General features: G+C 41.4%; 1 protein-coding gene across 3 annotated transcripts in view; it reads right to left on the bottom strand.

Moving 5' to 3' along the window:
* Smurf1 (SMAD specific E3 ubiquitin protein ligase 1) overlaps positions 1 to 25,540 on the bottom strand; it is a 96,185-nt gene extending 70,645 nt beyond the window's left edge. For all 3 annotated transcript variants that reach the window (XM_047533289.1, XM_047533290.1, XM_047533291.1), the window contains exon 1: positions 25,163 to 25,540. In XM_047533289.1, the coding sequence (XP_047389245.1) occupies positions 25,163 to 25,217 (55 nt within the window). In that variant the 5' untranslated portion in view covers positions 25,218 to 25,540. The remainder of the gene's footprint in view (positions 1 to 25,162) is intronic.
* Positions 25,541 to 26,895: the final 1,355 nt, after the last annotated feature.

The raw sequence follows: 26,895 nt of genomic DNA, 5'->3' as shown, positions 1-26,895 counted from the left end.
AGGGCAAACTAAAAAGAAGTCCCAAATAAATAAAGAACAAACATGGAGGCATTACTACTGACCTTACAAAAATAAAGAGATGTAAGAAAACATGAAGAACAATCCTAACACAACAAATTAGGTAACCTAGATGAAAAGAGCAAATTCTGAGAAGCATACACACTACCACAACTGACTCAAGAAGAATGTGCAAACCTGAACAGACCTAAAACACGTAAAACAACAATTCAGTAACCAAAAAACTTCCAAAAAAGAAAGTTCCAGGACTAGATGGCTTTACATTTTATCGAACATGTTTTAAAAATTAACAAAAAATCCTTCATAAACTCTTCCAGAAATAAAGGAGGAAGAAATAACTTCCTAACTCATTCTGGAAAGCCAGTATCACCTTAACATAAAAGTCAGAAAAAGATATTGCAGCACAATATCCTTTATGAATATAATAAATAATCCTCAGTGAAATACCAACAAATTGAATATAGCACTACATTAAAAGTATTATACTCTATGACCAAGGGATTTATCCCAGGAATGCAAGGATGGTTCAATACACAAAAATCAATCATGAGGGCTGGGGATACAGCTCAGCCGGTAGAGTACTTGCCTCGCATGCACAAGGCCCTGGGTTCAATACCCAGAACCACAAACATACACACACACACACACACACACACACACACACACAAAATCAATGTAATATATCACATTAATAAAGGAAAAATCCACATTAAACCTAAGTTAAGAACTAAAAACCTAAGAACTATAACTCTTAGAAGACAAGACCAAGTTATTTATTACTTTGAGTAAATAATTATTTTTTCTCAATATAGTACCAAAAGCACAACAACAATTTTTTAAAATTAAGAACTTCATCAAAATTAAAAACTTTTATGCATCAAAGGGCACTATTAGCCAGGTGCAATGTCACTGTAATCCCAGTGACTCAGAAGGCTGAGGCAGGAGCACTGTGAGTTCAAAGCCAGCCTCAGCAACTTAGCAAGGCCTTCAGTAACCCAGTGTCTCTAAATAAAATATAAAATATAAAAAAGGGCTGGGGATGTAGTTCAGTAGTTAAGCACCCCTGGGTTCAATCCCTGGTACCAAAAGAAAAGAAAAGAAAGCAAGAAGACAACCCACAGAATGGGAGAAGGTATTTGGAAATGATAAGTCTCATAAGGGTTTGGTATCAAGATATAAAAACAACAAAAAGCTCAAGCAGGGCGCAGTGGTGCACGCCTGTAATCCCAGCGGCTTGGGAGGCTGAGGCAGGAGGATCTTGAGTTCAAAGCACAGCAATAGCAAGGCACTAAGCAACTCAGTGAGACCCTGTCTCTAAAGAAAATGCGACAAAGGGCTGGGGATGTGGTTCCTGAGTTCAATACCCAATACCCCCGCCAAAAAAAAAAAAAAAAAAAAAAAGACAGCTCAATCAATTGTCATTTCTCTAAAGAAGATACACAAATGACCAATAGACATGTGAAAACATCCTTAGCAGTCACAGAGAAAACAAATCAAAATCATAAGATACCACTTCATGCCCATTAGGATAGCTATAGTAATAACTGAAAAGAAAACAAAACAAAATCCAAATGATAGAAAAGTGTTGGGTAGGATATGGGAAAACTGAAACACTTGTAACTTGCTAGGGGGATGGTAAAATGATGCAGCCCCTGTGGAGAAGTTTGGAAATTTCCCAAATTTAAACATCCAATTCCATATGATCCAGTATTTCTGTTCCTAGGTACATCCCCAAGAGCAATGCAAACATAAGTTCATATGAAAACTTGCCCATGAATGTTCATGGCAGCATTATATATTTTAGTCAAAAAGTGGGAAACAACCTAAATGTTAGTAGATGAGTGGATAACAAAATGTGGTCTATCCGTGTAACTAGTCATTCATAAAAGCAATGAAGCACAGGAGCTGAGGTGTAGTTCATGGGGTGGGTGGGAGGGCAAAGTCCTGCACACCATCCCCAATTGCTAAATTTAAAAAAAAAAAAAAAAAAAATTAAGGAGTTAAATACCGATGCATATTACAATATGAATGAATCTTAAAAATATTATGCCAGGTCAAAGCAGCCAGACACAAAATGCCACATACTATGAGATTCCATTTTTATGAAATGTTCAGAATAGGTCAATCTATAGGACAGAAAGGTCAGTCGTTGCCAAGGTCAGGGTTGGGGGAATGGAGAATGACTGCTTGAGGTGTATTAGGTTTCTTTTGGGGTGATGAAAACGCACTAGAGTTAGATGGTAGAGGTGGCTAGACTACACTGGGAATGCACTACAAGCCACTGGATTAATTATACAGTGAATTTTATGGTGCATGAATTTTATCTCAATGTTTGAAAAATGAGACAGCTCCTTTATACTGATATGGGAAGATCTCCAAGATATATTGAGTGAAAAAAGCAAGGTACAGAATTGTACATAGTTCACTCTCCCTTAAAAAGGGGAGGGGTTGGGGAAGTAGCGGGTTGCCTCTGGGGAGAGCTGGAAGGCCAGGGCCAGTGTGAAGAGACTTCCTTTCCAAACATCCCATCTTGTACAGTTTCAATGCTGTGCTGTGTATATATTACCTTTCCCCAAAAAACAAATTAACCTTTTTAAAAAGAGTAAATATTTAAGGAGAGGGGTAGTTATATAATGAAAATTTGCTCATGGGAAGGTTATTGACCCATGCTGGGGGAAAAACACTGGAACTGAGAGTCTCTGTGTGTTTAACTAACAGTGATGGACACTGGAATGATTTTTAAGAATCTGATTAGGCATTTCCCCAATGTAAGATTATGTAAACAGTGTAAAAGCTAGAGACTAAAAGGCTGTTTGAGTGACAACAGGTATGACCAGCTACAAGGGTCCCCAGCAGGCAGTCCACAGACCCACGTCTCTCGAGGGGCAGGAAAACTGCCCCTACCTCCTTTCTGCCTCCATCCACTTCAGATCTCCCCAGCACTCCCTGATAGGCAAGCAAGTCCTCCATATTGAAAGCAACCTGAAAACACTGTTTCTATGATGCAAGGAAAAGATTGTATAAGATACCCATGATTATGGTCCAACACTCATTTTCAACTCTTGACTTTGAAGATCTTCCAACTGTAGTACTGTCTCTAAAACTTAAACGCATGGGTTTAAGTCTCCAGGTACACTTACAGGTGTCAGACCAAAGGAAGTCCTACCACTCCCATTCCAACCTACAATCTGACAACATCACCCAAACAAAGTGACTAGCTTCGCCCACACTCCCTCAGACTTGGATTGTTTCTACTCCTCTCAGATCACCACCAAATCCTCTCTCCTAATCTAAAGATTCTTTCGAGAAGCTCCCAGCAATTCTGTCAATAGTAGGACCTCCCCAAGAGACTTGGGGGAAGAGTCAGCCTTCCTGCCCTGTCTTCTTAGGTCTCGAGCCAGAAAATAAAAAAATAACCAAACTGGAAGCCCTGCTAAGCAGCAGTTATTCCAGCCTGAGACTTAATTTGAGGAAGTATTCTGCGAAACCTCTGAAGAGAATCTAAATTTAGATTAAAGTCTTTCACCACCCATGCCAACCTCTGTAGCTAGGGAACCCGTTTGCGCAGCAGTGTGGCGGGGGATGGGGGCAACTTTAAAATACATATAAATGTGTCATCGCTGAGGAAGTGAAGCTGGCACTCTTCAGCCCAAAGAAATTTTCTTCTGGCATCACCAACATCTTAATTCCCAATAAAGGGTACAAAGGATCAACAAAAGCTTTCAGGGAACGATGAGTGAACTGAGGAAGGCAGATCATCCTTATAAGACTTGAAAAGAGCAATGAACTTGGTGTACCAGGATGTCAGCGAAGGCATAATCAGGAAGCGACACGTGGTGGGAAGTGGAGTTCCCTAACACTGAGTCAGGAGTGAGAGGAAACCAGCTGCCTACCTGCTCTTTCCACACACCCTGTTCTTCCCAGATATGTCGATGCAGATCGTGAACTCAGAGAGAATAAGGGTCATAGCAAAAAACGGGTGTGACTTAAGATTAATGACAAGAGGAAGATAAAGCTATATTCTATGTTTTTTTTTAAATCTTGAACAGTATGGTCGGTCCATTTAAAAGCTAATTGCATCCAGTGTTCCATTTCCAAAATAAAATGTAAATATTTACATATCATTTTAAAATGAACATTTAGTAGCTCTCTCCTACTTCAAAGCAGCTTCTATTTTGCAGGTTACATCTGTATACAGATGATAGCAGATAATTTAGAGAAGATAAAAAGAAGAGAGCTAGATTCAGATTCACCTGTAATCCCAGGGGGCTGAGGCAAGAGGATCATAAGTTCGATGCCAGCCTGGGCAACTCAGACCATTCCTCGAAATAAAAAATAAAAAGGGCTGGTGGTATAGCTTAGTGGTAAAGCGCTCTGGGTTTGATCCCCTATAACAACAAAATACATAAATAAGTAGAGAAATAAATAAAAGTAGGAGACAGTGATATTTTCTCTGTTCTTGAAGATTTGCATTCTCCTTTCCTTCCCACCCCCAGTCAGCTGGGAAACATTCCCAGATTCTGCTCAAGCTTAGTTTGGAAGTAAAGCTCAGCCTTAAGAGACACTTGGTCCAGGAAATGCTTCAGCTCTTAGACCACTTTGTCTGCCCTATCCCAAGAGGTCTCTTTTCTAACTGTTTGACAGGTGGTTTGGCAGGGTTTTTTTGTTTGTTTGTTTGTTTGTTTCCACTCAAACCTCCTGGAGCATTCATTGCTGAGAGATAAAATCATAGCGCCACACCCAAGACAAGATCCTCAAATGCTGTGGAAAGTCATTGGTCGGAAAGTGCCCAAAGGACTCCACCCAGGAATCAGAGGTGCCAGGGGGACACCAGGAGTCCATCCTCTGCCAATGTGTGGGTTACCTTCACTGCGCCACCTCAGGAGCTGCTTGAAGCCAATAGCAACAAATGATGTTGGACAGGAGAAAAAAATACCAGAAGAATCTGATTTTAGATGTTTTTGAAAGGTTAAGTGTCCTTGAAGGCTGACTCAATTCAACTGACATCAACTATACCGCCAAGCATTTTTTTACATAATCACAATTTCACATCATTTCTCTGGTGTCTCCTAGACAACTACTAGTGTTGTATTTGGATACCATTCAAAATGTCTCCAAGATCCAGCAATGATCTATACTCATAAATTCTCTCCTAAACTTGGTTCATGGGTTCACAGGCTGATGAAGCAGAACTACAAACTGCTCTTTCTCAAAGTCACAACCATCACCACCAGTCTCAATCAAATACAAAGCAAAGTTCTTTCACAGGGAAGCGCCTAAGGAACAGGTCAAACAGTAACCCAGAGCAGGGCTGAACCAAGAATTTTCAAACTCTGAGAAGTCACTGAAACTTTATTTTTTTAGTGAACTATAATTACAAAATAACATTTCAAAAATAGATGCAATGAGTAATAATAAAGGAAAGTTTATTCTGATTTTTTAATAAAAAATCAATAAGGGTGTAGGTCAAGTTTTAAGTGGCAATAAGAAAACAAAGATTGGAAAAGAGGGTGGAAGTTTGGGGAGAACAAATATTCTATTTTCCTTTTATATTCTTACTCTTCTCTGTCCCCATTAAGCCAAAATCATTTCCTCTATGCACAACGCTTGGATTGATGTGCTTCCTGGGAAGGTCATGGGAGCTCCAAACTTTGTGATGATGAGAGTTTAATTTGGAGATGAAAAAGACAAAAGATTCAGAAGCGCTTTTTACTTTAACTTATAAGCTAGGAAGCCAAGTGACTTCACAAAGCAGTTCAACGTAAGTCTACTTACAAAATACTGTCAGTGAAGACTTGGCAAGCTAGCCACTACCCGGCCCTGGCATCAGCTGGGTGCTGAGTTACTTCATCCAGGCCAATGAGGTGGCGATTGTCTGAGGCTTCGATCTGCCCAATGCCACTAGAATCTGGTGGAACTGGGTTGCTAACTCCAGTGCACTGCACGTCTCCAAAATGGGAACGCAGACAGTACCTACCACATGAGTTTACTGAGAAGAGGAAAGACAAATCGTGGAAAGTGCTTAGCATACTTCCTGCCTGGCAAATACTAAAGGCTTTAAGATTGGCAAAAAACCTTTATTATAATTGTCCAAAGTCACCCAGCTACCAGGAGCAAAGCTGGAATGGAACCAAAGTTAGTTGCAATGGAAAACCAGTCCTCTAGCCAGCTATGGTGTAGTTTGCCAACCTGACCTCATTTCCATAGAAAGGACCAAAGGACAGAAGGGGCATTCAAAAGATTTATGTCCCAATCCCAAAGGGTTAAAGCTAGCCCGTGACAGCATCTGATTCTGGAATCTTTGGGGAGAAGCTCCAAGCTTTGGGTGTGAAGGCTGCATAGTTCCAGCTTCAGTGATCCAGGGAAGCAGGCTGGGGCTGCCACAGGACCTGTCTCCTCGCTGACCACTTCCCTCCTGCACACTTCAGCTTTGACCTCCCTTGCCCACAGTAAATGGAAAGAGGACCAGTGTCAAAAGACGCAGGGAAATCGTCACACAAATACCAACTTCCCATCAACTAGCTGGGCTCCAATTAGTACTTCTCAGAATGTTTTAAGAAAGCAAGTTAGAATAAGCCAATAACTGCACTTCCCGGGAGTGTCCACTGCACTGTATCTGGATACGCAGCATCATGAGTCCTTAACATTGAATTTGCTTGCAGACGCTCCTCATCATCTCTAGATGGAATGGTTTTTCAAGGGCCAAAAGGGATCTGATGTTACTTTTGTAACTATTTCCTTCATCCAGTCTCTGTGTCTTTCATTACAGCCAGGATACCACTTGCCAGGCAGCTTTATTTGATAAATGTTGGTGTTTTGTTTTGTTTTTTGTTTGTTTTTGTTTTTAAGAATCTTCATAAGCCATTCAGTCTAACTTAGCCCCAATAAAGGAGTCCTTGTTAAACACCCTGGAAAGAAAGTCTACTGCACAAGCACCGTAACACAACACTCACCACTTTGTGAGAGGAACTAATTTATTCCCTCATTAGAGCGCTGTTTCCATAGTCCTTTGGAAGTAGCAGCAGTGGCAGTCACAGCAGTCCCCAACACTAGTACCCTCTAAGCACTGTCCCTCTGTACCCTTCCTGGCACTTTATACAGTTAGAAGGTGGCAAGGCCAGGATTGAACCTCCAGTCACTGGCCTCCAGCCCCCACCCTCTGCCTACTTGCTACTTGCTCACTGGATCATGTGCTGCCCGCTGGGCTTGAAAAAATGACCCTTTACTGTACAGGTCAGAACTGATTTCCTCACCTCCTGCTCCCATCTCCCATGCTCCCCTCTGCTACCACACTCCAGCCCAGAACCCTGAGCCCATCCCAGAAGCCATGTGACCTCTGTTTGCTCTACCTGCTGTCACTTTTACAGAATTCTGTCACCCTCTTGCTCTGCTTGGTCTTTGTCATAGGTTATTGCACAATCCTTCTGCCCATCCAGATCTTTCCAGAGCCTTTTGAATTAGGCCTCCCACGTAGTCAGACTTCATAGATCCACAAGGAATTCACCTTTCAATCTGGCACTTTTAATGTCACTTAACTGTTTCTAGTGACTGTCTTCTTATGCCCTGTGAGACTCCTGGTAGAGACTTTTTTTAAAAAACTCTTTGCATCCTGTGATGCTAATTATTATATTCTATATCACAGTAATGAGTATAGATAGTGTATACAGCTTTGGTGTTTATCATACTTTATAAATAACTTGACTCGATAATTATTACCAAAGTTCAATACAAAAATTATGGGCAATGTTAAAAGAATCAGTCTCATTAAAATAATACTTATCTCTCCTTTGCATTTTTTCAATAAGAAATCTCTTTAAAAACTATATATATCTATTTGTGCAATAACATTTTGGGGTAAAATGCATTATATCTGGTATTTGTTTATTAAAATTATTGTTCTTTAATTAGTTGTTTTTTTGTTCTTTAATAAACTATCAGATAATCTGGGTTTCATTCAAAATGTTATGCACTTCACAGTAGTTAAAAAAACACAGACTATATCAATTAGGAAAGGCTGAGATGATATGGAAATAAATTAAAAGGGGCTTATTCCTTGCTGTAACTACCTGTACAGGGTGGGTCTGAGAGGGACAGGGAGGAAGGACATCCTCAGCAACATATAACCATTCAGGGACCCAGGCTGATGGAGGTTCCATCACAGGGCACACAGCTTCTGGGGGCTCCCATGGCAGAGTGGAGACCCTTAATGCCCCCAGCCTGAAGTGGGACAAGTCACCTGGGAAGAGGTGAAGAGTGTGGAGACATCATGAATGTCCCTGCCACAGGGGCAGCCCAGGTGGTTGGAAAATGGAGAGATCCCTGATCTATACTATGGGGAAAGCAAGGTACACACCAGTGCACAGGTGCGCTATCAAATGTCTTAGGGAGGGAAGGAGGGAGGGAGCACAGAAAATCTCTGGAAGAACACAGAGGAAAGGAGTAAAGCCATGTGAGAACAGCTGCTTCTCTGAAGGCTGGCTGGCTGGCTGACGAGGCTCAGGGAGGAAGGGAGACTTACTTTTAATGGATATCCTTTTATATCACATGCATGCATTATCTATTTTAAAACAGTAGCTAAAATAAATGTTAAGCTATGAGGTGTGCACTTCAAATTAATGAGTTTTTCTTTTCTGAAAAAAGTCCAATCTATTCTAGTAGAGGAAAGACTGAATCCTTGACTCATCCTGCTTGAAACTGAACAGACAGAGTCGCACTGGCATGACCACGTCCTTCTGTAAAGTCTTGCTGCGAGGTCACAGACTGGCCTCTGTTTACTCTAAACATCAACAGGACCACTATGCAGGTGACGCAAGAAACACTTCAGTTGATTTACTGTCTCCGTTGCAGAATAATGTTTCTTTTATTTCAATTTAGGTACCATTTCCAAAACAAAACTCTTTTTCTAAAACATAAAGGTATTTTTGGTACTGTTAAGCTCAACCCTGTACAGAATACAGTAAATAGACCCTCTTAGGTTTCCAAAAAGAAAACACTGCTATTTCAGAATATAATAAAACATGGAATGCACTGGAATACAGTCTTTTACAAAATTAAAACTGACATTCTCAAATAATATTCAGGTATTTCATGAGCTAGATGTGCCAGGGAGCAGATCCTGGAGCTCACGACAAGGTAACCCAACGGTACATCTGTTCCTTTTGCATGGCTGTCTTATACAAAAGTAGAATCCCGCCAACATTCAATGGATGAGGCGAACCATAAATAATGCAATAAGCAAACAGGTCAAGTTCCCAAAAAGACTTCTATAATTCACTGCAATATTAATACAGAAAAACAGACCTTACAAAAAAAGATAGGTGTATACCACCCATTTATGACATTCTAAACAGGCCCCTAAGAGAAGCCGTGCTCTATCTTGGTTATATAATATCTTCAGGGTTTTACTTCTACAGTTATGCTAAGCATATTACATAGCAACTCTCTACTCCACCAAGTTGGCACTTAAACTGCCTGTGACTATCACTCAAGCGCTACAATATACTGTCCACATTTAAATTTTAGTGGAAAATCAACTACCCCACATTGCTTTCAAATATCAATATAATGCTTTCTAAACTGGGTGTATCTAGGGTATTTTCCTGGGCAGGCTCTCTGCCAATAACTGCTATTCTAAAGGTTATGGACACCGCCATTTAACCCGCCTTTAGCTTCCAAACAGATCTATCCAACCCATAGTAATGACTTCCAAAAACATTGCTCATATTTTTCCAAACTCACTGAAGAAAAGCAAATAAGCAAAGTTGCCCAGTCTATCTTGGGTCTTGTAATCCATCATTTAAACCTACAGAGTGAATTAGTGATGATTAAATTTCCAAAATTGCAAAACACATGGCCGAATCCAATGTAAGTTTCGGACAAAACAAAAAAATGAAGAAACTTTAGATCACACTGTGTGATGTTTAAAACAAAGACACATGGCATTAATTTGTGAGTATACAAACAATTTCCAGGCCTTTCAAGTAAGAGGCAGCCATCACCTCATATCTCGTGGATTCTAAGACACATTTTTTTCATGTTCTAACATCTCTGAAATCATTGAGTGAATCCCATAATGTAGTTACTGGTGTTTCTCTTTTAGTGGTACACTAAACAATGATGCGACTTTCAGGCAAAGTCATCTGAGAGTCACTGAAGTAAGACGATGTTAATATTAGCTGATACAATGTCCCAGACAGTGAGTGTAGATTATCTCATTTATACCCACAGAAACACTCTGAAGTGGTTCCAATCATTTCCCCCCTTTTTATAGCCAAGGAAACTAAGAAAGGCAGTCACTTGTCTCAAGACTCAGGCTGGCTCCAACCCAGCCGTGGGCCACCCACCTCGCTGACTCCACAGAGGAAAGAGTTTGGGGTCTGAGACAGCCGATCACTGCCCAGGGCCAGGATTCAAACCTCCGCCAAGAGTCTTATAAGCACCTTTTTTTTTTTTTTTTTAATATAAAAGTGAAAATACAGGGCTCCAAATATCAAGAACAGACATTAATTCTAAGCATTTATTATAGCAAAGGATTGATAATCATTTGCCTTTTAAAAAATTATATTTTTGCATAAAAACCAAATTACTTTTCTCTTTCTATACATTCTGAGTTCAATTTACAAACAATAAATATACATATATTGTTCTTTTTTTTAAAACGCCCTATGATCTCTAGGAAAATAAAGTAGAATATATTCCTACAATCTGTACCTGAATTTTATTGAAGACTTAGTATTAAAATAGTACCAAGTAAAACAACACTATACAATAATCCAGGAACATTCTACAACACCAAGCAACAGTTAAATTTACTGGGGTAGGTTCACAAATAGAAGTACCACTCCCAACCCCTGGCAAAAATACTTGGCATTTTTACAAAAATACATGTTTTACTTCGTACTACTAAGAATATGACGGGCTTCTTTTTCAAAATAAATGGTAGCTTTACCATCCTTACACTAGCATACCCAAAGCTAATGTAATAACTTCCAAAAGAAAACAATTGATGTTATCTAGTTTTCTGTTGCTTGCCTTCCCAGCATCCACCGTCCAGTCCCCCCAAGTGTTCCCATCCTGCATTTTGGGTGGGACTAACCCCATTACTGGGATCCCAAGATGGACCCCAACTGTCCAGCCAGCACATCCTGTCGGTAGCCACGGCAGTTAATTTAGAGACACAACTTGACCTGAATTAGGCCAATCAGACAAGAGGATACAATTCCAGGGCTTCGACTCAAGACTGGGCTGAGCAGTAGGCACATCTCCAACAGGGCATTTCATCATCTTGAAACTCTCCTACTTTTTTTGCTGGCTCTAAAGTAAGAAGCAAATAGTCATGGGAGCCACTGGCCACCACCTGAGCACAGGGGCAAGAGATGGTCAACAATGGTTCTGAGGTCACAACACCAGGAAATGGAGAGGAGCCAGGCCCTCACCATGCCACCGGATCCACTTTACGATTTTTAATTTAATTAATTGGAAAAAAATTCTCTTTTTTGAGCCAATTTAGGCTGTTTGCTGCTTAAATCTGAAAGTATCTTGCTTTTTAAAAATAATAAAAAGGCAACACTGTAAATGAAAGGAGAACTAAAAATGAGCAATCAGCTGCAGAGAGGAGGCATTTTCAAAGTCAATGAATTCCTCTAACCCGGCAGAAGAACTTTCTGTTTTTAATCTGAGAAACAGACAACCAGATTGGTGCCTAATGCGAACGGAGATGACAAGGCACATTATGGAACTTCATAGGAGAGATTCAAGATGATGAAATGCCCCTTTGGAGATGTGCCTACTTCGCAGCACTTAGAAGAACCCAGAAGGAGACAGGAGAAGGAAAATCAGGCAAGGGGGAAATGAGTGATGTCCCAGCATCCATGTGAGTTCCCACAGCCCTGAGGAAGAGGTCAGGAAACCAAAGGCAATGAAGTTGAGTAAAAGTGAAACTTAAGAAAATGTCAGGCTTCAGTTCAAGCCCTGGAACTGCCCGGCTGCCTAGAAGAAAGTAGACTAGGATTTTAGGCATCACAAAGCCAAAGAAACCCCAAGCCTGGCTGAGGACAACTTGTGATTGCCCAGCCCCTAAGCCCCTAAAGCACATCAAGAAGTGACCTACTTGCCCTTCAACACGTGAATAGATAAAGAAAATGCGGGACTTATACACAATGGAATATTACTCAGCCATAAAGAAGAATGAAATTATGTCATCTGCCAGTAATTGGATAGACCTGGACACTAGCATACTAAGTGAAATAAGCCAATCCCAAAAAACCAAAGGCCAAATGTTCTCTCCAATTGGCAGGGATACTGACTCACAATGGTGGGAAGTGGGGTGGGGGGGTTAGACAAAGGGGAGTGAGGGAAGGGAAGGGGAATGGGAATCGGGGAGACAGTAGAATGAATCAGACATCCCTTCCTATGTTAATGTATGAATACACAACTAGTGTAATGCATCATGTACAACCACAAGAATGGGAAGTTAGACTCCATGTATGTATGATATATCAAAAAACACTATACTGTCATGTATAACTAAAAAGAACACATTAAAAAGTTTTTTTAAATAACAAAAAAAAGTGACCTACTGACAGATAACTATTAGTGGTGGCCAAGGAACCCGCTCATTAAGAAGGCCGTCAATTCTTTCAGTCAACTAGTGTTTATGAACTCCACCAGGTACCAAGCAGTATTTAGCAGGGACACAGGAATAAAGAAGACAAGGAGATCCCAGCTCCATAGAATTTACACAATAGGAGCAGAGACAGAAAATAAAACTGACTGGACAGCCAGATGGATGAACAACCAGAAAAATACCATGAAGTGATAAATGCCCTGCACACAGGCTACATAAGAATGTACAAGTGACTTTGTGAAGGGTGAGGACACTTAGGTTGGCATATGAGTGACAAGAAGCTAAAAAACAAAGTCAAGAGGAGCATTGGAGCATTTCACCAAAGGGGATAAAAAGGAATAATTCATGCACGACCCTAAAGCAGGAATAAGCTTGCCTTGCTTTAGGAGCAGGGTGGCTGTGCCTGCAGAGTAAAGCAGAGAGGCACAGAGGGGACAGCCCGCAGGATCGCACAGGGAGTCTGATTCTATTCTGAGGGGCTCCCACAGGAGGCTTTAAGAAAGGGAATATAGCATGATCTGACTTATGCTCTGAAAAGATTCTGAGCAGGTGAATAGATTACTGGTTGCAGCCAGGAAAGGGGGTGTGGCTGTAAAGGGAGAGTGACAAGGACCCTTGCAGTGGTGGTGGCGGTACAGTTCTGAGTCTTCATTGTGGTTGTGGCTACATGAATCTGCATATGTGATAAAACTGCACAGGGCTGGGGTTGTGGCTCAGTGGTAGAGCGCTTGCCTAGCACATGTGAGGCACTGGGTTCGATCCTCAGCACCGCATATAAATAAGTGAATAAAATACAGGTCCATCAACATCTAAAAACAATTTTTTTTTTAAATACTGCACAGAAAGCTACACACACTGCACATACAACTGGTAGAATCTGAAGAACCTCTGTGGACTGTACTGATAGTGATTGTCAATCTCCTGGTTTTGATATGATGCCATGGGTATACAAGATGTTCAAAACAGGAGCAAAAATAAATTAAGAGAGGCTGAGATGAGGACGCACAGACCTTCCCTGTACATTTCATTCCAAATCTCCTGTGAGGTTATAATTACTTCAAATATATGTTGTGGGTTTTTTGGTTTTTTTGTTTGTTTGTTTGTTTTGTGGGGTAAGGTACTGAGGATGAACCCAGGGATGCTTTACCACTGAGTTATATCCCCAGATCTTTGGCTTTATTTATTTTTTGAGACGGTCTTCCTAAGTGGCTGAGGATAGTCTTGAACTTGAGATCCTCCTGCCTCAGCCTCCCAAGTCACTGGGATTATCAGTTTGCACCATCATACTCAGCCAAATATAAGGTGTTTATTTAAAAAGGAGGCAGAGGAGAAGAAAAGATTCCTAAGGCTTCCATTTAAAGTATAGATTGCAGAATAAAATGCAATAAAGTAGAAGCAGAACTACAGTGTGATACCAAGTGACAACCACTGAAAGGGTTAAACTGAAAAAGATTAAAAAAAAACACACACACACACACACACACACAAGAGTGAAACAGATCTGGGGTAACCAGAACTCTCCTATGCTGCTGGTAACTTGGTACCAGCACTTTGGGAAAGTGTTTGGCAAGTTTTGCTAAAGTTGAACATATGCTCGCTCACTCTATTCCTACTCAGCAATTCTAAGTATATACCCAACAGAAATATATACAAATACTATCCAAAAGATATACACACGGTAGCTGGGGTTGTGGCTCAGTGGTAGAGCGCTTGCCTAGCATGTGTGAGCCATGGGTTCAATTCTCAGTACCACGTATAAATAAATAAAATAAAGGTTCACTGACAACTAAAAAGAATATTATATATATATATATAAATATATATATATATATATATATTTTTATATATATATATATAGACATTCCTAACAACAGTACTCATAAAAGTCAAAACTAGAAAGTACCCAGTTACCCGTCAGCAGGTAAAGTTATAAACTATATGGTATATTCACACATCAGAAAACTGAACAGCAAAGTGGATAAATATCTATAACCACACACACCAATACATGCAAATCTCACAATGTTGAATAAAAAGACTGCATATAGTATGATTCCATTAATATGAAGTTCAAAATCAGGTTGTTACAAGTCAGGATAGTGATTATCTTTAGGGACTGAGGGCACAGAAACCGGGAAGCACAGTATTGTGGAAACATTCCTGGTACTAGTAATCATATAATCATTCTTGATCTACATCCAGTTTTTTTCATCACTACTGACATTCTGAACTGGATAATTCTTTGGGGGTCTGCACTGGAGAACATTTGGGCAGCATCTCTGGTCTCTATGCTGTAGAGACAGAAGCACCCACGAAGTCATGACAAACAAAAATGTGTTCCAGACATTGCTAAATGTCCCGGGGGGGATGCAAAACCCCCACCTAAGAACTGCTGATCTAGATGCTAGTTACACAGGTAAGTTCAGTTTATAAAATTTCAACACTCTGTTCACTGCCCTTTTGTGTAGATAAGTGACATTTCAACACACAGAAGCACAAAGACCATTAGGAAACTATTATAGGCATCCAAGTGAGTGGAATAATGCCTAGGACCAGGAGTGATAATGAAGATGGGGAAAAGCAGAAAGATCTAGGCAGGGTTTAAGAGGGACAGGGACAACTTCTAGGGAACAAGGGAATCAAGAAGAATAGCAAAGTTTGTGGTCTAAGTGACATGTGGTGACACTTAAGATGAAGCAGAGGAGGGTCAAAGACCCTTGAGACTCGGGTGAGGGATAAAATCATGAGCCAAGCCGAGGAAACCGCATGCTGTTGTGTCTGAGAGCACGATGTGTTCTAGAAGTGTTTTTCAACTCTTTCCAGCAGAAGTCTTCAGTCTGGTTTCCTGGTCTCTCTCACCACTCCACAAAGCAGTCTTGGACACCGTTCAACTTGTCTTTGGCCATCTCTAAGTCATCAGAGCACCTCTTTAACCTGACAGAGATGACAGGTCAACCTCCCCAGAGCTGTAGCTGGAGGTAAGTGAAGGGGGTTCCACCAGCCCAGAGAAAAAGCAAGGTTAGCAGCAAATCTCCCTCCATCTTCAAGGACTTTCACAAGCAATCTTTCAACATCTTTGAAATGGAAAATAACACCCCAGCAGGATGGTTTAGGTTATAAGTGATAACTAAATAAAACAGGGCAAGATGTGGCTGTCTGAGCAAGAGTTGAGGATGCTTGAACTGGGATGGTGAAACAGGCATGAAGAGAGACAAAGTCCAGATAGGCACTGGAGACAGGAACAAGACGACTTAGGGCAAAAGAGACATGATGGATGACGAGGGTCCTGATTTTTTTATTTGAGCAAGTGGGTAGATTAAATAAAGAGGGGAGGAAGACTTCGGAGGGGAAGGTCAGGAAGGCTGTTTGGACATGTTAGCTTAAGTTGACTACTAAGAGTGTTAAGCTTAGAACATCTACCAGGGAGGAGAATGTCAAGTTTCCAATCTTGCATAATTACAGGGGGGAGAAAAGGCTACCTGACCTAAAGCAAAACAAAACAGAAAAAAAAACTTGCCAATTTTGTAAGTGCGAATTACCTTCACTACAGCCTAAGATGAGTTAAATCAATGTCCCATGAGTAGACTTAGCATATGAATTTAAGGGTGCCTCTGAGTATTTTGTACCTGCACAAGAGATGGTTTTCCATTTAGGACAAGAGAACATCCTTTTCTCTCCTGTACAATCTGTTTTTAGAGAATAAAACAAATTGTGTGCTATTTTTTAACCTAGAAATAAAATGCATACAAAAAAAAAAAAAAAAGGCTTTTTTTTTGAGCTTGGCGTGATGTCTTGGCTCAAAAGAGGAATTGTCTGTGAGAACCCTTTGGAAACTATGAAACAGATCTAAGACATTAGTATCACTGGCGTGTACCAACAAGCACCAAATAATTCTTAAATATATAATTGGGAGGTAATACACTCAGAAATACAATTGGGTGACACTTTGGACTTTTTCATCCGACAGATCTAAGCGGGGTGGTTATGCAATATATTACATGGAATTATCACTTTTTCTACTTTTCTAGAATCAGATATCAAAATTTCCTTTTCAGGCACTGCTAAAATTAAAAACAAGTCCTTAAAGAAGTTCAGAGCAAACATACTGTTTATAAATACTTGGGAAAATACTAAATTATTACTACCAGCTTGTGTAAGTTTGCATTTTTATGTTCACTTTAGAGATAAGGTTATTTTACAAAACTTTAGTCAGAGGTAACCCCAAATGACATTTTAAATAAGTTACATAAAATAGCATGAGTATTCAGAATCAAGACCCCAGTTTCTCAAAAAAACTCACTATGTGAACTAGGTTTAAGGAGTTCTAAATTTCTGGATCTGGAAAGAATAATTTAGGCTTATTCCAAAACTCTAGAACAGCTTCTTTGGTGGGACAGGGTTGTTCAGAGTATCAGAATAAATACATTCTATGGAAACATTCCAGAGCTATAAGACAAGTGTACAAAGTATTTTACTCTGCAAAACCCAGAAGCCTTCCTGGTGAGGTCACACCTGGAAACATGAATACACTAGTACAATACTTTGGCCTTTAAAATACATTTGACACAATTATTTTGAATTTTCAGAACACCCACATTGTACAACGATTACTACTGGCAATTAATGTGCTAGTTGCTCTACAAAACTCTTCTTAAGATGGGGCGGGTGCAAAAAAAAAAAAAAAAAAACTCTTCTTAAGAGTAGATTCTTTTTTATTTTTAATGATTTTGAGTTTTGTTTTTGTTTTGCTTTGTGGCACTGGGGACTGAATACTGAATCTCATCCCCAGCCCTTTTTATTTTTTTGGTGATAGGGATTGAACCCAGGGGCACTTTATCACTGAGCTGCATCCTTTTTTTAAGTTTGAGACAGAGTCTGGCTAAGTTATTGAGGCTGACCTCAAACTTGTGATCCTTGATCTTCCTGCTTCAGTCTCCAGAGTATATGGAATGACAGGCATGCACCGCTGCAGCTGGTTCCTTTTTATTTTTCAAGACAAGGTCTTACAGTTGCCCAGGTTGGCCTTAGAACTTGTGATTCTCAATCCTCCTGCCTCAGCCACCAGAGTAGCTAGATTACGGGTGTGCATTGCCACGCCCAACCATGGTCAATATTTTCAACAGTATCCTTCCAGTGATGTCCTATACAAACGTTTATAAATTTATATATATGTAACATATTTATAATATACTATTTGAGTATACTAAGTATACTGAAAATACTATTTGAGATGTATTTTATATATATAGTACATATATATAAATTATATCTCATATAGTAAGTATACAATCCACTCATGAATCTTATTTTCCACTCAGTAATATATCTTAGAGAATATTCCACATCACAATTAAAGCACTATCTTATGCTTTTGAACAGCTATGCGTCCTTGGGGATACATGATAATTTATGTAACTAGTTCTGTATTGATGTAACTAGTTCTTATTGATTGATGATTGATTTCAGTCTTTTGTAATTTCAAACAATGCTGCAAACATGTTGCCATGTGATATTAAATAAATGTATAAATATACCTGCAAGAAAAAAGCCTTGGGGCAGAATTACTAGATCAAAGGATACACAGGTTTCTTATCTGATAGCACTTACTGGGTAAGTTTGCATTCTAAACCAACAATGTAAAAAGGTTACTTTTCCATACCCTTATCATAGAAAATATTTCAAACTCTCGGGTCTGCCCATCTGCTACATGAAGAACAGATTCACTCTTAATTTAAAAATGTATATTTCATTTAATATGACTAGAGACATTATTAAAAATTATAATTCTTAATAAAAGAAAATGTCTTTTCACAAGTTTGAAATCCACTTTTTCTTTTCTGTGAAGTGTCTATATTCTTTATCAGGTCACTTGCCCTTTTTCAAATTGATTTTTAAAAGCTTTTTATATATTAAGAATACCAGACTTTCATTTTCTTCAGATTACAATTTATTTTTCCTAGTTTACCTTTGCATACATATTTCATTCTATTTTTAGCATAAGAAATTTTCTATCCAGCTACTTGATTAAAATTATTTATTGTTTATAACAGTTTTCAGCTGATCTTTTGGGTTTTTTCAAAGATATATAACCATATCATCTGCAAATCATAACAGTTCAGTTTCCTGCTTTCTGAAGTCTTTCTCTAGTTAATAATAATTCTGATTGTTAGATTACCTCCTTGCTCCTGGTTTTAACAGGAATGCTTCCAAGGTTTCACCATTAAAGATGATGCTAGCTTTAGCTGGTAACTATTTCTCTATAGAAGTTTCTGAAAACGTTAAATTTAACAATTCATTTCTGAGTCTTATCTTCCCATGCTTATCTATCAATCGGTTCCATCAGTTTTCTTTAGTATCCAAGCACAGCTTTAGCCCCATCATTTACATGGTTGTTTAGACATAAGAAATCACAACAATCTTCCAGGCGTGGTGGCACAGGCCTGTAATCCCAACAGCTGGGGAGGCTGAGGCAGGAGGACTGAGAATTCAAAGTCAGCCTCAGCAACTTAGTGAAGCCCTAAGTAACTCAGTAAGACCCTGTCTCTAAGTAAAAAGTATAAAAAAGGGCTGGAATGTGGCTCAGTAGTTAAGTGTCCCTGGGTTTAATCCCAGTACCGGGGGGGGGAAAAAAAAAATATATATATATATATATGTATATATATATATATGTATGTATATAAAACACCAATCTATGACTGGTGTTCACACTGTGCTATTTCATAAATAATTCATAAGTGCTCATTAAAATGTTAAATCCATCTTTATCGGGTCTTACGTGTTATAAAAAAGGCAGATACCTCAAATTACAGAGAGGAAAACTGAGTCATGAAAAGATTGTAATTCTACACACCCCCTTTCTTCATTGAGGTATTCTGTGAGTTAGGCTCTGATTCCCCAGCCTATGTTTGGCCACCAGAAAGCACCATGGCCTTCAGAACACTCAGGGATGCTCAACATACAAAGAAAGAGGGCTGCCATCTACAACTGAAGCTTCGCAACATTCTCCTCCAGGCTCCTGAAGGCAACCTCCAACTTGGATTCAGGAGCTTAAAACATCTGAAATGCATCAGCCGGCAGCCAGCAGAATAGGTTCATGCTCAGTGATACATGATGTTGCCGACATTCCTCAGCCAATTAGAATTCCTTTCAGCTGCAATGGAGGTGCACACAGCTGGAATTGCAGAGCGGGGCGCAGCACCAGACGCATTGATTATACATTACTTAAGCCTTGTTTTAAAACAATAAAAGGTTTTCTTCCCGTTAATCTAGAAATGTGGAAACAACATTCCATTTAGCTTAAATATCCAAATGGGTTAAATTGCATCTGTAGACACAACAGTCATTCTAACATTTTTAAAAGATATGCCGATCCACATGGCTGTGTGCTTTTGTTTTTACAACACAGCTCCACCGCTCTCCTTTAACTACAATGACCTTAGGAACTAGTCAGCTCGGGAAAGAGCCAGAGAGTGTGCTGTGGACAGCAATCAAATTTAAATTGAGGGGTTTCTCTTGATAAAATTCACTTACCAAACAATAAGCTAAGCAGTGGTTTAAGTTGCTCCGTAACAAAAACAGATTTTAAAAAATTCTTTGTTTAAAAATATTTAGGCTCTAAAATGATTTTGAATTACAAAAATTTGATCCAAGTAAGAATCCCAAAGTTAAGGTTCCCCACCAGAACATGAGAGCACTGGGAAGATATGGTAATATTTCATCCATCTGAGTTTTGGCAACTACTTAATAAAATGCACGATTTGGCTGTTTTTAGCATTTAAGTGGTGCCCACAAATGGGTTACAAACCAGTCTAGTTAACTGGATCATTGAACTAATGTTGAAATATGGATATTGCTCCCCCCACCTCTCTCTCTTTCTCTCTCTCTCTCTCTCTCTCTCTCAATTCATAAGAAACTACTCCATAAGTAACCCAGCCACCAGAACCTCTCCTCCACTGAACCAAGAAAATGAAAACTCATGGAAGAGAAGAAATTCATGGAAGAGAAGGAGAAATCTAACACTCAAGAAACAACTTTTATGGTTGCAAAAATACAAGTTTTGGACTTTGACAAACAAACCTGGAGTAATTTGATGGATCAGAACTACTTTTTAAATAAAGGTAGAAATAAAGTATACGAAAGGTTTTACCCCAGCATTGGTGGCTCATGCCTGCAATCCCAGAAACTCAGGTGTATGAGTCAGGAAAATCCCAAGTTCAAGGCCAGAATGGGCAACTTTGTGAATCCTCTCTCAAAAAATAAAAAGGGCTGGGGATATAGTTTAGTGGTTAAGTGCCTCTGGGTTCAATCCCTGGTACCAAAAGGAAAAAAAAAACAACAACAACACACCCAACCACACAAAAAAACCACCCACAAATCCACAAAGGTTGTTAACTCACAAAATCAATGACAGAACTTGTCATTGATTCCTTTTAAAATATAAAAGTAAACTCTGCAGGAACATTTGATCTAACCTATCCTATAAGTTTAGATAATTCAGCACAAAGAAATGCCTTGCCTGTACCCTACTAACTTTGAGGCAAACTCAGGGAAATGTCAAGTAAATTGTGGTGCAGAGCTCAGCTAAAACCTAACCAGACCACTCAGTCCATCTTATCACAGTTACTGAAATAAAGTTCTGTGTGCCTTATTAAGTGAGGTTCTTTGCTGGAGCAATTGATACTCTTAAAAGTTTTTTTTAATCTTTCTTAAGAGACACTTAACTATTTTGAATCAATTAGGCCAACTGTTATCGATCAAATCAAAGTTTAACAGCTATTACTAACAACTGTTTCACTCCAAGATGCAAAATCCAAATGCCAAACACAAGTCGCCTTATATCACATATGTTCCAACTTTAAAACATTCTTGTATTTCCATATACTACCAATGAATACTCGTTCCCCTCCCTCTACTTGGAATTAGAATTTTTCTTTTCACAATATATAGTCACACTCCAAAAGACATAAATACAGAAGGAATTCTGACAGTATTTCAAGGCATAAAAGTGCAAAAAAAAAAAAAAAAGTTTAGATATTTGGTATTTCAACCAACTGGTTAACATCAGAATAAAATTTAATTTTTTTGAAAAGCACTGTGGAACCTTAGAACTCAAAATTCCATTCTTTTACCCAAAGTGGTGCAAATAATGTATCTGGGATTCATTTGTATACCACATAAGAACAAAGTTTTTGCAAATCCTGCTTGAATTTCAAATGAAAATGTTTCCGAAAGTGTTTGATTTGCCAGTAAACTGGCAAGATGTCTGCAAGGTAATACTTTTTAACAGCGATCACTTGATTTTGCACATATTATGCCCCCAAACATAATGAAATTATTTAAAAACTATTTTCCTACTAAAATACCACATTCATTAAATTACTTTAAATATGAAAACTCATTCTTCTACTGTTTAGACCAGATTTCCAAGGCAGTTTGCCATATTGCCCAATAGTTTTCAAAACAAAAAGGGTCCCATAGGAAGAAAGGGAAAAAAGCATAAATGTAATCAATACATAAAATTAATGTGAGGCATAAATCAAACAGAAAGTGCCGTGCTTCAACACAAACTCCTAAATATCAGGACCGAGAACAACAGAAAGCATACACATCCAACAGCTTAAAAATAAGTGAGTAGCCAAACTGGTACATCCTGCAAGAAAGAGGATCAAAGAATGTAATAATGGAGTTCAAATCTCATTTGATAAATGAGGAAACTGAGACGAAGACAGGTTAAATAATTTGTTCCATATCATGCAGTTAATGATAGATCTAACCAGTCCAAGTCTCCTAATCTAAATCTAATGCTCTGTTCACCAAACACAATTGTGAACTCCATACACTAAATAAATGTTCTTTAATAACTTCCATAATTTTGTTTTTTGGTTTTGGTTTTTGTATCAGGGATGAACTCAACCACTGAGCCACATCCCCAGCCCTACTTTGTATTTTATTTAGAGATAGGGTCTCACTGAGTTACTTAGCGTCTCACTTTTGCTGAGGCTGGCTTTGAACTCACGATCCTCCTGCCTCAGTCTCCCAAGCCATTGGGATTCCAGGAGTGCACCCGGCATCTGACTGATTTTATTCTCTTTGTATTACATTAGTTAATTAGTTAGTCATTAACTAACTACAATATTGCTCACTTTAAATGATTTTTTTTCAAATATTAAATTTGAAAATAAATTCTGAAAACCTATAACAAAAGTATTCAACTTTTGAAAGATGTTTAAAACCCAATGTTTTAAATTTCCCTTAAAGATAAGGCCAAACCTGTCTTATCTTCAACACATTTAAGCAACTACTGGCATCACACGTGAATACAATTACCACTATACTCTTGTAAGAATGATCACACTCAGATCCTCTTAAGTGGGGGAAAGGGAAAAAGTGTTTCTGAAAGAACACTTATCACCTGATCCTTCCATATCAAAGGCTACCCAAACTCTAAAGCATTCCTTCATCCATACCATCTAAACTAACTAAATTCTCCCTTTCACAAGGAAAAGACCCAGATCAGTCAACTAAGATTGGTTAATATACATATCCACCTGACACAAATACCTTAATTAAAACCTATTCCTTCTAAAACATTCAGCTCATTTCTACTAAACTCCCCAAATCAGATACTTCCGCTTTTAACAAGAAAACTGAAAACAATCAGAGGTCAATTGCAGGTTACATTATAAATCAGAACCAATGTTGTCAGTGTTACAATGTCAAAAAAATGTGATTTAATGTAAACACAAAAGTAACTATGTATATACAGTATCTACCTGTGGGAAGCGTCTGCTCTGGTGTAAAAGGTGTAGGTTTCTCCAGAAGCAGAGATCAGGAGGATATACCTGTCACTTTACAAAACCAGGGTCTGGGATAAGGTTCAAATCATTATCTGATCTCTTTATACAAAAATAACACGTTTCTTAAAAGAAAACAGATCACTCAACAGCTACAGACTTTCAAAGTAAATTTCAGTTTGAAAAAAATTACCAATTTTCACAGATTTTTTTAACCAATGACTTTATGGCTCTGCATGTGCGATAAAATTTCAAAATCCTCACATCCTTGTCTTTGAAAGAACCTGACCAGACCCCGACTTTGAAGTCCTCAACAGACTGGCTACTGAACAGAAAAATCCAGGAAAAAATCCCGGACAGGCATTAGCATGAACTTTTTATTTCCTTCTCAAGTTGAAAAAATTCGAGTTTGGAAAGTCCCAAAGCAGAACCTTATCTGCAACACTACAATCCAGCCTTAGGGATGAATTTCAACGGGCAAGCCCTGGGGGTTGAACTGGAGACCAGGCAGCAGCTAGTACAGAGGGGAGCGAGGAGGGAAGATGAGGCTGCAGGTCGGTCCAGAATCTGCGGTAGCAGAAAGCTGGAATCTCCACGCACCCAAACCACCACGTCGCAGGCCCACAGCAGAGATTGGCGCTCACCCTTGAAGGTGGCACTACAGAGCCACCTAGGAAACACGGGCATTTCATTGAAGACTAAATGGGAGTGAATCAAGGAGCCTGCGCCGGTGCAGCTGCCACAGCCTCCAGTGTGTGGGAGGGGGATCGCGCCCAACAGGGGCTCAAGGTTGTGGAGTCGGGGTGACCGCGAAGTGCGAGACAGAAAACCAAGAACTGAAGAAGCACAGTGGACAGCAGCTAGTGGCCCGGCCCGAGGGAAGACGGAAGTGAGCTAGACTGAAGAGAGCTGGACCACCGGAGAAGCGAGGAGAACCGACTGGGTGACGCTCGCTACTACACAGGCTCGAGGAATTCGGGTCTGAAGGAAAAGGGTGGAGGCCGCGAGACAGCGAGGGGGCGGGGCTGGGAGATAAGCGGGGGCGGGGCTAGGTAGGCACGAGGGGCGTGGCCTAGGGAAAGTGAGGGGGCGGGGCCAGGGAGGCAGAAGGAAGGAGGCTGGGGGAAAGGGAAGCGAAGGATGGAGCAGAGGAGGGGGCGAGAAGGAGGTGGGGGGAAGCGAGGCGGCGCGGGGGGAGCGCAAGACAGGCTGGAAGGGGAAGAGAAGCGGTGAGGGGCACCAGCGGGGCCAAGTGGAAGGGCAGGTTGGGGAAGAGGAAGGGAGGCAAAGGAGAGGATGGAAAGGTAGTGGGAAGCGAGGGTCGGGACCAGAGGGGAGAAGCGAGGGGCAGGTGGGGGCAGCAGGGGGAAGCGGGCAGGCTGCTGGGGGAGAGAAAGGGAAGCAAGGGGAAGGATGGAGGGGGCGACGACGGCGGTGGCGAGCAGAAGGGGAGCGCGAGGGGGCGGGGCCGGAGCGGCCGGGGGCAGGTGTGGGAGAGCGAGGGGAGCGGAGGGGGCGACCGGCGAGGGGGCGGGGCCGGGGAGAGGCGAGGGGGCGGGGCCGGGAGGGAGAAGCGAGGGGCACACGCCGAGGGGGGTGACGAGGTCCTGGGACAACGGCCGGCGTGGGGGAGGGCCACTTCCAAGGGCGCCCTGCGGGGAATTCCGGGGCCGTGCGGGGGTCGAGGGGGCGCCCGAGGGGCGGGTGGGCCTCCCGCCAGCCGTACCTGTCAGACGGATCTTGATGCTGGAGCCGTTCCTGCGCGTCCCGGGGTTCGACATCTCCCGCCAACGATCGGGCAGCCGCGGATCCAGCGCCGCCGCCCCCCGGCCCGGCCCGGCCCGGCCCCGCCGCCGCCGCCTCAAGGTTACGGCTCCGGGCTGGGCGCCGGGGTCCGAGCCGGGACACAAACTCCGCGGCCCAGGCGTCTGGGCGGCGGGCGGGTGGTCCAGCCAGGGGATCGGCGCTCGGCTCGGCGCCCCGATCCTCGCTCCTGCCAGCCGAGCCCAGTCCCGAGCCGCCGCCGCTGCTTCCACCTCCTCAGAGCCGGACGCCCGCCGCCCTCGCCGCTTCCGCCGCCGCCGCCTCCCGGAGCCGCGCGCGTGCCCGCCGCCGTGCCGGCCCGGCCCTGCGCGCCCCCGCGCCGTGCGCCCCCGCGACTGCGTGCGTGCGCGCGCCCGCGGGCCACGCCGAGGAGGGGCGGGGCGCGCCGCGACGTCGCCCTCCCGCCCTTCTGCCTGGCGCGCGCGGGTCTTGGACCCGGGGCCTGGGGCTTCGCGACTCCGGCGCGTAGTGTGTACCCGGGAGCCGGGAGAGCGGGAACTGGGGCGGAACGCGCACCTGCGCCCCAACGCGGGTAGGAAGGCGCTGCTGCGCACCGTCGCCTTTAGTCGTGACCACATTTCTGAGCGAACCGATTTGCAGATGCGGACCCTGAGGTTCAGGGAATGGATTTGCTTTCCAGGTCTCCAGGCTCCTAACGAGCTATGAAAAGAAGGACTGCCGGAGACGGCGGCCTGTACCTACACTGAGCACCTTGCATACGGGCATGCGATACCATGTTTGAGTAAAGAGCTTTTAGATCCTGCAGTTTCAAGAGAGGGACTTCTCAAAGAGACAGATTCTCAGGTGTACTCTGTGCAACCAGTGTGCTCTATTGACACTGATTGGTAACAAAGTTGCCAGAATCGCAGGAAGTACCAAATATGGACAAGGTAAACAAGATGAGAAGAATAAAGTTGAGAGGTAGATGTTTGTTGTTACGCAATCTGCACATAAACCAACAAGCCGCAATAGGGCTTGTGTTCACCTGCTTTTTGCTAAATTTCCCCTCCTCCCAGAGTTACAGATAAAAACTAAAAGCAATGCTTTCTCCTGCAAACAAATTCATCTCTATGGTAACATGTTATAGAGAGGAAGTAAAGAAAATGTTATTAGGAAAAACTGGGTTTGTTTATCAAACTTATTCTTGATCTGCTTCCTAATTCATTTAACTTACAAATTCTTGGAGAGCCTTTATTTGGTTGTGTCCCAAGGAAACAAGGTTCTGGGCTCTTGCTGCATTTTCTGAAGCCTTGAGCCTTTCCTGAGGTCACAGTCTTCAATTAGAGTCGACTACCTAGAACACTTCGACATGCCTGCCTGTCGCAGGTGTGCCCAGTGAAAGCAGTCTCTGGTGGGCTGGTTTCAAGGGATCATTTTTTAAAGTTTCAGTCCATCAAATAAAAGGATGACCCCAGACCATTTCTATGACCCTTTGCAGTTCAGACTTTCAGTGATCCTAGTGAGACAGGGAAGAATATGAGCAACGGCAGTAGACCCAAATCCAGCTCTGCTTCCATTTGTGGGGAGTCATCACTAAGAATAAGCCCTTAGTAACTGCATAAATCTGACCAGGGTCTCTAATGCCTCCAGGTAATTCCCATTCTCTCAATCCAGTCAGTATTTCATGTTCAAGAA

This window comes from Sciurus carolinensis, chromosome 18, assembly GCF_902686445.1.
Source record: "Sciurus carolinensis chromosome 18, mSciCar1.2, whole genome shotgun sequence".
Lineage (NCBI taxonomy): Eukaryota > Metazoa > Chordata > Mammalia > Rodentia > Sciuridae > Sciurus > Sciurus carolinensis.
Note: the sequence above shows the minus strand (reverse complement) of the source record. Positions and strands in the feature narration are given on the sequence as shown.